Source organism: Schistocerca serialis, chromosome 1, assembly GCF_023864345.2.
Source record: "Schistocerca serialis cubense isolate TAMUIC-IGC-003099 chromosome 1, iqSchSeri2.2, whole genome shotgun sequence".
Lineage (NCBI taxonomy): Eukaryota > Metazoa > Arthropoda > Insecta > Orthoptera > Acrididae > Schistocerca > Schistocerca serialis.
This window is the reverse complement of record NC_064638.1, coordinates 748412631-748425064: the sequence shown is the minus strand read 5'-3', so window position 1 is coordinate 748425064 and position 12434 is coordinate 748412631. Positions and strand designations below refer to the sequence as shown.

The following is a 12434-nucleotide window of genomic DNA, read 5'->3' as shown; positions in this document are numbered from 1 at the left end:
AAATTTAGTAATTACCTTGCTCAATAAATGGAAGCAGAAGCCAGGTCGAACACGACCAGCTCTTCCCTTTCGTTGCTCCAAATTAGTTTTCGATGCCCAAACAGTTGCATAGTTAGTCATATTATTATGTGACGTAAATAACTTCATTTTTGCTTTGCCACTGTCAATCACAAATACGACATCATTAATGGTGATTGATGTCTCTGCTATGTTCGTTGAAAGAATTATCTGCAGACAGAAAAAAGAACACATTATTTACTGTGTGTGTGACCTGATGGCACCTGCATGGTTGATATAAATATTTACACACACTTTACAGTATGAGTAATAGTCATGATGAGCTTTATCAATGAACTGTTGTTTCTGTATCCTCTTCAGGGTGTATATTTTCACATTATTAAGCTCACTGGACAAATAATTAGTCATCCTAGAGAAATCATAACAAGCTTCATTTAATATCATGTAATTCCACCCTTGGACTAGGTTAGGAAGGGGGTCCACAAGGTTGCACAGGTATGTTGCATCAAAATTAAACCACTTGATGGGGACTTAGTTTCACACATTTGTTATTGTCTGTTACTGCACTAGTTTTTAATTTCGCTATGTCCTTTGTTGTTCTTGATTACAATTTCTCAGCCAATTTAACTGTTAATGAGCTACTTAAAACAATGAAAAGTTCAGGTTGGGATATCAACAACATTATGAGAAGAACACGCGCACGCTCTAACACGCGATCGCGGTCTCGTGCGAACACACGAGCGCACGCACCCACGCAAACACACACGACTGCTATCTATGGCCGGCTTCTGGCCAGACACATGAAGTGTTCTTGCTTGCTTGTGTGTGCATGTGTTTATGTGGGCACGCACGCGCACATACGTGTATGTGTGTTTCCTTTCTGAAGGAGGCTTTGACCAAAAGCTCAATCTGTAACAGCCTCTTCATTGTGTCTATCTGCAAACCAACTTGTCATCTTTACGGTGAGTAGCCATCTATGCTTTTCCTAAAAAGCTTCTTTAGTTATTTAGCCACTTTCACTCACAATGAACTGATCTGTTAAACACTAATTGTAAAACCCACTCTATCTGCTGCATCCTCCACACCTCTCTCTAAGCTCCCCAAAAATTAGGCACAGAAAATGTTTTTCTTACCTTTGTAACACCATCTGGAACAGGCTCAAATACACGCCGCTGGTCTTCTCTTGGCAGCTGTGAGTGCAACGGTATTATTGAATATGCAGAGCCGCCTGGAAAACAAAATATTATGACATTAATGCAACATTCCAACAAAATATTATATGTAGCATGTCACAACAGGGTCAGCCTCGCTGTGAAGGATACATATCTCATATACCAAAGGATTAAGCCCCTTATGTCCCTGGTTAACTAGTGCACAGATCTATCTTTCTGTGTTTCGTAATCTGTCAGCCATTTTTTCATCTGCAGTTTACCTAACTTCCATGTTGGGCGTATAGATTTCGTTCACATCAATTTTTGTGCAATTTTCTGAGCTAGTGTTTCTCATCAACTCAACATACCTATGTTTGACTGTACCATTACTGTCTTCATCATACTGTTGGAAAATATGCTGGTATTTAAAGTGCATGATTGTTGAAGAAACATTTCTGGGCTGTTCGCTGATGCAAGTAATTGGCTTGATTGTACTTACTGTTCTCCTACGTGCAGCTACAACGAAATCTGCAACACATTTAGCTATCGGCATGTCATCTCCCAAAAACCATTCTGTCAATGGAGAAAATATCTTACTTGATGGAACAATGAAATACTTGTTCAAACGCAAGACAATTTGACAAGAAATGTACAAGGAGAGAAACACACAATTTGTGTGAAGCCTCCAACGTTCCTATTTGGATAACACCTTACTTCAGGAAATACCACACAGTAAAAATCTCTTAACAATGAATACACGAAAAGAAAATAAAACACACAGAAATTTGTGAATATAGTTGTTTTTTCTTACAGTATTATATATGAAATAATAATAATAATAATAATAATAATAATAATAATAATAATAATAATAATAACAACAACAACAACAACAATACCACCACTTAGAATATTTCTGAAGTCAGATACGGGGTTAAGCTGGTATTACATGACACACCTATAATGTACAAGTCTTGTGTAGATTTTCTGGCACCTGGTGGCAGAATGAGTGAACCGGAAAATTTGTCATTTCAGCAGACTGTTTATCCATTGGCGAAAAACAGAAGCCATTCTATTCTGTCGTGGATCTGCGCATGACCAGTAGAAGAGGTGTGTGAGTGCATGCCCAGAAAGTAGTATTTCGTGCAGGCTTTCTGTTTGTTATTGTTTTTACTTATACTCAGCAGACAAGTCTTGAAGACACTTTTGGCTATTGACAGATATAATCTACATTTTTTCTGTAAATTTTTATAAACACGGCAATAAAAAAACAAAAATCCTGGTTTTTTGCATTGCCCGTGAGAAAAGCTGTCCATCTGATGATAGGTACTTATCTTAGAAATAGAATAAAACAAAGAAAGTACAAATGTGCTTATTGAGATTTACGGCAAGGAAAGATGTTTAATCTTAAATCAGATCCTTTAGATACTCTTTTCCACTATAAAGTATGTCTACAAATGTTTTATACTGAGTCTGTATGTTTCATGTATTTGTGTGCACAATTTTACTTTCATTATGTGTATGTATCAACTCAATTGGTGAAATTACTGCATGTGCTTGATTTGACTGCATCTTTTGTTTTATATAGCATTGACAGAATAGCTGCAAGAGCCAGGGCAGCTGTGTCGGCCACGACCAGTGAGGACTGTAAAATCAATTTTCCATCTTTGAAGTCACACTACTGTGAAACAGTTTCCCTCATTACTGTGTCATCACAGTCACAACCCATCATATATGATCGGCAAGGCGCAATCGTTCTGACGAACTTCCTATTTTCGTGTGGATCTTCAAGCCTAAACTCTTTCATTAATGGCGTGTATACGTCCCTGCCTTTGTCCCTTTTTTTCAGCCAGGGTCATCCAATTCCTTCCTGGCATTACGTCGTCACTCTTCCGTTCTCCTAACAACTAAGGCTGTCATGACAAATGCAGCATAAATAATTACATCCATGTCTAAAACGCTGTGCAATGTAAAATTCGATACTAATTTGCTTGTACCAGTATGACATAAAATGAATACATCAGTCAATAATTCTGTACAATCATAACATAATTTCATTATAACTACACAAAAACAACAATAACTGCTTAAGTAAGACGGTAAAGCTCTTAGAAGTTTCAATGTGAGTAAATAGCAGTTTTACAAAAAAATCAACTTTCACACCCAATGACATAACCAATGTAAACTAACTAGCCTGTGGTTCCAAGTACGTATTCTTGGGGCGCTGGTTTTACAAAAATATCGACCTTCACACTCAGTGATGTGACCAATGTAAACTAGTCTGTGGTTCCGAGTACTTACTCTTGGGGTGCTGGTGTAGACTTGTATACAATAAGTCTGTTGTCTAATACTGGCTTTAAGTACCTTCAGATATGTGACCACATAATGACAGCATCAGGTCAGTTACGACAGAATCAATATCCTTCTGAATAATTTAGGAGTAAAGAAGACTACTCACTGAAAAACAAAAGTAAAACACACACACACACACACACACACACACACACACACACACACACACACACACACACACACTTGTTCCCTTATGTGGTGGCAGCTGGACTCTCAGTGCCAGGATTGAACTTCCGCAGGTGAACTGGGGTGGAAGGGGTTTGGGTATGTACAGGGGGAGAGTGGTGGGTGGCATATAGAAGGGTTTGGGGTGGGCAGCTAGTGGGTTGGACGGAGATAGCCTATTAGGTAGCTAGGAATGCATGAGGTATGGTGGCAACTGCAACAGTTAGGTATGTGATTTATGGATGTCACAACAGGTGATGAGTGGTGCATGATGAAGGTGACGTGCAGATGTGAAGTAGGACGGGGAGACAGGGCAGAGGAAGGGGAAACTGTTGGGAGGAAGGACAGTGGGTTAATGGAGACTGAAGCCAGGAAGGTTATGAGAGTAAAGGACGTGTAACATAATACCGGTTTAAGGACCTCTAGACATGTGACAACATAACGACAGTACCAGGTCGGTTATGACATAATCACTACCCTTTTCAATAATTTACAAGCAAAGGAGACCACACAATGGGAAAAACCACACACACACACACAAGGTGCCAGCTGAACTCCCCAGCACCAGAATTGCAGTTTGGCAGGTGGGCTGGGGGTGGGGTGGGGTGGGTACAGGGGAAGAGCAGTTGGAGGCAGGAAGAAGGGCTTTGAGGTGGGTAACTAGTGGGTTGGAGGGAGGGTGGGGCGCCATTTGCCAGCCAGGAATGCAGGAGCAAAGATGGCAACTGAACCAGTCACCAAAAAGCAGAAGCGTTGAGTCGTAGACAGGCTCACAAAAAAACTTGGTATCTTCTGGAAGGAATCCTTTCTTGTGCTAAAGTACATACACACGCATGCACACATCCATATTCCTATGTCCCTATATGGTGCTGGCTGTATTCACAGTTGGAGCAGGTGAACCAGAGTGAAATTGGTAGAGGGAGAGAGAGCAGGAGATAGGAAAATGGATTGCAGGTGCGTAGATGGCAGCTCACAGAGAGGCAGCCAGTTTGCGGACTAGGAAAGTGGGAGGGATGGGTGGCAGATGCACAGATGCACTGGTGTAAATGCCAGTGGGGAGCGGCGCACAATAAAGGTGACATGGGGACACAAATTGGTGGGGTGGTGGGACACAGGAATGGGAAACAGTTGCGTGGAGGAACAGATGATTAATGGAGATTGAGGCCAAGAGGGCTATGGAAGCAAAGAATGTGTTGTAAGGATAATTTTCATTTGTGTAGTTCAGAAAAGCTGGTGATGGATCCAAATGGCCCAGTTTGGAAAGCACTCACTGAAACAGAGCATCTTGTGCTCAGGTACATATTGTGTGACTGGCTGGTCAATTCTGTTCTTGACTGCAGTTTGGTCGTGGCCATCCACTCTGATGGACAGATAGTTAGTTATCATATCGACATGAAAACCGGTTCAGTGATTGCAGCTATTTACACTAATGTACTTGGTCCAGCATATTGCAATGCCAACTCTACACCATCTTGAAGCTTTTACCATCTGGATCCCTTCTCAATACTGCCGATGCCATCTCCAGGGTGTACACGACCCGGGAATTTTTCATTGTTTTAGTTATCAGTTAAATTTTTGTGATTTTGACTGGTAAGAACCAATACTGTAACGAAGGATATTACTGTATCTTGCTTCTGCAGAATAACACTGCAGGGGGGGGGGGGGGGGGGGGCGAACCTTAAGTCACAAAGGAAATGTGCCATATACAACAACAAAATACAGTGCTCATACAAGCGTCTGTCAACCAAAGTGTGTCAAAGGCTTTAGGAAGAATATGCAGTGCTTCCTAACAACAAATTGCCTCCGATGAGCGTGACGTGACAGCTGTTTACATTAGATTCATTTGAGCAGTTGCGGTCGGGCTCTTGTGCATGCGCAGTTGAGTTGTGTATGAGTAGTACCTTCTCCCGCTTCTGGCTACAGATGTGTGGCTGGGCGCCACAGTCTAAATTTCTCCGGTTCAGAAATATCGTAGATCCAGGGCTGATCCACAGAGCACTAGAGCAGTCTGAGATGTAGTGGGGAGGTGGGTAGTCTCCATGTGACCTGTGTTTATGTTTAGTGATTTTGCTGCTTCCTCTTCGATTATTGCTCTCACATTAAATGAAAACAAAACGGACTTCTGTGGCCGAGAGCTACCACATGAATTAAAATACATTCGCATAATTACGAAAGGCTAAAATATGTTGTTAGTTTCAGATTCTATTTCCACCTTTTTGACAGTCAAGCATTAATCGCCTTGCAGAACAATGAAGTTATTTTTGTCAGTTTGCTAAAGAGATTTGGCTTTTATTAATCTTTTGCGCAGAGACAATCAATTTATTTGAAACAAAGTGTTTAATTTCACACTGTTGGCTAGTTTTAACTGTTCACTGCATTTCAAGAGCACGTTTTCCACCTTCTAGCTCATATGGCATTATGCCATAATAAAGAACCAAACATGAGATAATACAGTACTGGTACTCAAGAAAATTTACATCCGAATCTGGACATAACGATTGTGGACTTTAAGCCGAATTATGCATTTTAGTATGGTTCATGAAATTTCGATGCTCTTGAAGTATCCTTTGATGTCTTGTTTCTTTTATGACATAATGCAAGATCTTTTAACATTTTACATGTGCGAAGATGCGGGCTTCCTGCGTCATCGTAGCTGCGTAGGCGCAGTGACACCTGTTATCTGGCGCTCTCTGGCAACTGCTGAAACGAACCAATTTCTAACATGTCACTGGTAAATATTGCGAATGGTGGCTTGAAACGTTATACTTTCAAAGTAAATTTCCTTTTACACAAGATGAACTATGCGTGAGAATGTACGATGAATTTCTTAAATCACAGAGCGTTTAACTCTCATTTAAAAATCAACTCTTTGAGGAAAACCATCTAGAAGAATTTTGAGCCCAGAAGATCAGACATTTACGTTGTTATTAAAAATTTTACTGGCGCATTTGTGTGATGTATCTTAAAGTGTAACACACGCAAAAAGATCAGCATTACATGTGGAAGCTTAGCTTCTCTTGCATCTTAATCTTCGAGACCAATATCATTTGTGAAAGCTTTGTTTTTCTTGTAGCAACACTATGTATGTTAATTTAAACCATTAACTTTTCTTTTTTGTGTGTTTGCGCTACATACAGGGTGTTTCAAAAATGACCGGTATATTTGAAACGGCAATAAAAACTAAACGAGCAGCGATAGAAATACACCGTTTGTTGCAATATGCTTGGGACAACAGTACATTTTCAGGCAGACAAACTTTCGAAATTACAGTAGTTACAATTTTCAACAACAGATGGCGCTGCAGTCTGGGAAACTCTATAGTACGATATTTTCCACATATCCACCATGCGTAGCAATAATATGGCGTAGTCTCTGAATGAAATTACCCGAAACCTTTGACAACGTGTCTGGCGGAATGGCTTCACATGCAGATGAGATGTACTGCTTCAGCTGTTCAATTGTTTCTGGATTCTGGCGGTACACCTGGTCTTTCAAGTGTCCCCACAGAAAGCAGTCACAGGGGTTCATGTCTGGCGAATAGGGAGGCCAATCCACGCCGCCTCCTGTATGTTTCGGATAGCCCAAAGCAATCACACGATCATCGAAATATTCATTCAGGAAATTAAAGACGTCGGCCGTGCGATGTGGCCGGGCACCATCTTGCATAAACCACGAGGTGTTCGCAGTGTCGTCTAAGGCAGTTTGTACCGCCACAAATTCACGAAGAATGTCCAGATAGCGTGATGCAGTAATCGTTTCAGATCTGAAAAATGGGCCAATGATTCCTTTGGAAGAAATGGCGGCCCAGACCAGTACTTTTTGAGGATGCAGGGACGATGGGACTGCAACATGGGGCTTTTCGGTTCCCCATATGCACCAGTTCTGTTTATTGACGAAGCCGTCCAGGTAAAAATAAGCTTCGTCAGTAAACCAAATGCTGCCCACATGCATATCGCCGTCATCAATCCTGTGCACTATATCGTTAGCGAATGTCTCTCGTGCAGCAATGGTAGCGGCGCTGAGGGGTTGCCGTGTTTGAATTTTGTATGGATAGAGGTGTAAACTCTGGCGCATGAGACGATACGTGGACGTTGGCGTCATTTGGACCGCAGCTGCAACACGGCGAACGGAAACCCGAGGCTGCTGTTGGATCACCTGCTGCACTAGCTGCGCGTTGCCCTCTGTGGTTGCCGTACGCGGTCGCCCTACCTTTCCAGCACGTTCATCCGTCACGTTCCCAGTCCGTTGAAATTTTTCAAACAGATCCTTTATTGTATCGCTTTTCGGTCCTTTGGTTACATTAAACCTCCGTTGAAAACTTCGTCTTGTTGCAACAACACTGTGTTCTAGGCGGTGGAATTCCAACGCCAGAAAAATCCTCTGTTCTAAGGAATAAACCATGTTGTCTACAGCACACTTCCACGTTGTGAACAGCACACGCTTACAGCAGAAAGACGACGTACAGAATGGCGCACCCACAGACTGCGTTGTCTTCTATATCTTTCACATCACTTGCAGCGCCATCTGTTGTTGAAAATTGTAACTACTGTAATTTCGAAAGTTTGTCCGCCTGAAAATGTACTGTTGTCCCAAGCATATTGCAACAAACGGTGTATTTCTATCGCTGCTCGTTTAGTTTTTATTGCCGTTTCAAATATACCGGTCATTTTTGAAACACCCTGTAAGAGTGATCTTGCTATTGGTTGACTACATCACGTGTCCTATGCTGTCATCAGCTGGTGAGATCACGTGACATGAGCCATGACTGGCTTACAAAAGCGCATCGCAATCTCTATTTCATTGCTTGGGAAAGTAACATGCACTGTTTGGTGGAATTCAAATTTATACCTCCGTAACACGAAAAAAATGCACCGTAGATGTTGCTGCACATCAAAGATCTTTCCAAAACGTGTTTTTTCCCCCCTGGGTTTCGTTTTCTAAAATGCTTTCTACCTCTGTGTAGAAAACCATAAACATTCTAAGGATTGATAAGTTTTACAGTGCCGAGGAAAAATATACTGTCACTTAAAACGGAAAAAAAGTGTATTTTCACCTGGGGGAAAGTGTATTTTCAACCGGAAAATCCGGGAATTTTTTTTCCTTCTCCATGTATACACCCTGCCTCTCCCTATACTAGGAAATCCCTCGTGGCCATGGACTTGCAACAATCTAACACTATCTCCCCAATGCACTTCAGACACCAAACCACATCACCCTTACTTCATACATTTTACCGACTCTATCTTGAAAAATTCTCCTTCGAGCATTGTAATATTTCTGGCTTTGCAGCCATCATATTCGGCCACAAGCAGCTCTTTTTAGAGCAGTTGAGAAGGCAGCAGTTGGTGTGAGGTACTAATGACATATGGTTTGTTCGGTACAGGTATAGTGAGAAACGACTGCCTAAACTGTCGCCCTGCTCCACAATTGGTTGCTGTGTTCGGAAGTTGGGCACCAAAATGGCAACCTTCTACTATTAATATCTGAAAAATTAAACAGCATATTTACTTGAATTTCAAATTAAAGCATCTTTCAATAGTGTGTCACCATTCCATTATTTCATAAGTATCAATAACCAGCAGAATAATAAACTGCAAAACAAAAATGCAGACCAAGCACAATGGTGATCCTCGGATGGTGTCCAACTTGGATGGCGGGTGAAATGGTTCGGCTCCTTGATTAGAGCTCATTCGGCAGTCTCTGAGAATGAACATGTTGTCTGCCGCTGTATCCGTTAAGCCTTAACTTACAATGTCTGGTTGAGAACAGTGTAACTGTAATTACAGAAATATACAGTTAATTATTTTGTTGAAGAATGGAAAGTATCTGTGGCTCTAAAGCGGAATGTAATTCTGCAGTTTCTCGTGTTCTGCCAATAAAAAGCGAGTGGCATCCCTTATAAACAAACTGATTGGAAATTTAATTATTTCTAAAATAACAGTTCTATGCTAAGAGTTTCTTACCGAATAGGCACCTCAAGTGTACTGCAATCTTAGCACAAATGAGATCAGTGACACGTCACCTGTGATAGCACAGAAGAGGTATTTATGTTTGGGGAGCTGTCTATCTACCTACATTTATACTCTGCAAGCCACCAAACGGTGTGTGGTGGAGGGCACTTTACATGACACTGTCATTACCTCCCTTTCCTGTTCCAGTCGTGTATGGTTTGCGGGAAGAACGACTGCCGGAAAGCCTCCGTGCACGGTAGTATCTCTCTAATTTTACATTCGTGATCTCCTTGGGAGGTATAAGTAGTGGGAAGCAATATATTCGAAACCTCATCCAGAAACGCCCCCTCTCGAAACCTGGACAGCAAGCTACACTGCGATGCAGAGTGCCTCTCTTGCAGAGTCTGCCACTTGAGTTTGCTAAACATCTCCGTAACGCTATCACGCGTATCAAGTAACCCTGTGACGAAAGGCATCGTTCTTCTTTGGATCTTCTCTATCTCCTCTGTCAACCCGACCTGGTACGGATCCCACACTGATGAGCAATACTCAAGTATAGGTTGAACCAGTGTTTTGTAACCCACCTCCTTTGTTGATGGACTACATTTTCTAAGGACTCTCCCAATGAATCTCAACCTGGCACCCGCCTTACCAACAATTAATTTCATATGATCATTTCACTTCAAATCGTTCCGCACGCATACTCCCTGATATTTTACGGAAGTAACTGCTACCAGTGTTTGTTCCGCTATCGTATAATCATACAATAAAGGATCCTTCTTTCTACGAATTCGCAATACATTACATTTGTCTATGTTAAGGGTCAGTTGCCACTCCCTGCACCAAATGCCTATCTGCTGCAGATCTTCCTGCATTTTGCTGCAATTATCTAATGCTGCAACTTCTCTGTATACTACAGCATCATCCGCGAAAAGCCGCATGGAACTTTCGACACTATCTACTAGGTCATTTATATATATTGTGAAAAGCAATGGTCCCATAACACTCCCTTGTGGCACGCCAGAGGATACTTTAACGTCTGTAGACGTTTCTCCATTGAGAACAAGGTACGAAAAAGAAAAATGTTTATCATCACTTCTCTCTCTCTCTCTCTCTCTCTCTCTCTCTCTCTCTCTCTCTCTTTTTCAATCTGCCATACCATGTGCACCCACAATGCACCATTATATGGACCTTCTAGAGGAAACCTTTCTAGCTTCCCAAAACCCAAGCTCCTTGTCTGAATCAGGTTCACTGATATCTTCACAATATGGACTCAGGGCCAAGATACCCTCTACTCAGTCCTTCACAACCTGAACACCTTCTCTCATATCTGGTTCAACCGGTCCTCCTCAATCCCTCCACACCATGTTTCTGGACACTGTGCTCCATCTTTCAGATGGCTTCATCAACAGATCTGTCTATACTAAAGCCACTAACCACCAACACTATCTGCATGTTGACAGCTATCATCTCTTTCACACCAAGAAATCACTTAAATACAGCCTGACCACCTGGGAACAGCATGTGATGAGAATTATCATGCCCAGTATGCTGAAGGTCTCACGAGGGCCTTCACAGACAGGCACTACTCCCTAATAACCCCATCACTCCCGAGGATCAGTCACAAAGCAGCGTCCCTCTCATCACCCAGTACCGCACTCTGGGCTGGAGCAACTGCATCATATCCTTAGCCAGAGCTTAGTATCATCATACCCCGAAATGACTGAGATCCAACACTATCCTCCCCACCCAATCTATGCAACTTCTTAGACCATCCACATGTCACTCCCACTCCCAACCACTTGCCAATGTGATCATATCCCTGTGGGAGACCAAGGCCCACGACCTGCCTAATCCACCCACCCAGCAGTTCCTACTCCAGCCTTGTCACAGGCTTATCCCACTCCATCAGTGATAGGGCTATCTGCGAAAGCAGTCGTCATACACTGACCCTGTCGCAGTCACTGGACAGCTTTATATGTCGGTATGACAACCAACCAGCTGTCCGTCAGAGTGGATGGCCACCACCAAACTGTGGTCAAGGATAAAATTGACCACCCAGACACTCAGCAGGCAGCTGAGCACAAGATGCTCAGATTCAATGAGTGCTTTGCAACCCGGGCCATCTTGATCTTTCACTCCACTTCCAGCTTTTCTGAACCATGCAGATGGGAGTTATCCTTGCACATGCCCTTTGCTCCCATAACTCTCCTGGTCTCAATCTCCTTTAACCCTCTGTTCCTCCACCCAACAGTTTCCCATTTCCGTGTCCCATCATCCCTATCAATTTATGCCTCTGTGTCACCTTTATTGTGCACTGCTCCCCAATGGCATTTACACCAGTGCATCACATGCCTGGCCTGTGCACCCGCCACCCCTCCCTCTCACATTCCTAGCCAGCAAACTGGCTGCCTCTCTCTGAGCTTCCATCTACCCATCTGCAATCCTTTTTCCTGTCTCTTGCCTCTCTCCCCTCTACCAATCTCAATCCAGTCCACCTGCTGAATGCTGGAATCTTGAGTCCAGCCAGCACCATATACGGGTACAGAAACATGCACATATATGTGTGCTCGCGCGTGTGTGTGTGTGTGTGTGTGTGTGTGTGTGTGTGTGTGTGTGTGTGTACTTGACCAATTACCCTTCTCAATCCTGCTCAATGCCTACGAGGCATTAACAGGTGTTAACATTTGTAACACGCCTCATTACTGAACAATATGTGAGAATTAGAGACAGACACTCAACTTTCACTTATTAGTGTTGCAAACCTCAATTGGAAAGAAATGGAACCATTATAGGA

General features: G+C 42.6%; 1 protein-coding gene across 3 annotated transcripts in view; it reads right to left on the bottom strand.

Annotated features, from left to right (window-relative positions):
- LOC126481955 (dosage compensation regulator) overlaps positions 1–12434 on the bottom strand; it is a 169624-nt gene that overhangs the window by 44707 nt on the left and 112483 nt on the right. For all 3 annotated transcript variants that reach the window (XM_050105926.1, XM_050105918.1, XM_050105933.1), the window contains 2 exons: positions 1152–1246; positions 16–228 (listed from right to left, as the gene is read on the bottom strand). In XM_050105926.1, coding sequence (XP_049961883.1) covers positions 16–228; positions 1152–1246 — 308 coding nt within the window. The remainder of the gene's footprint in view (positions 1–15; positions 229–1151; positions 1247–12434) is intronic.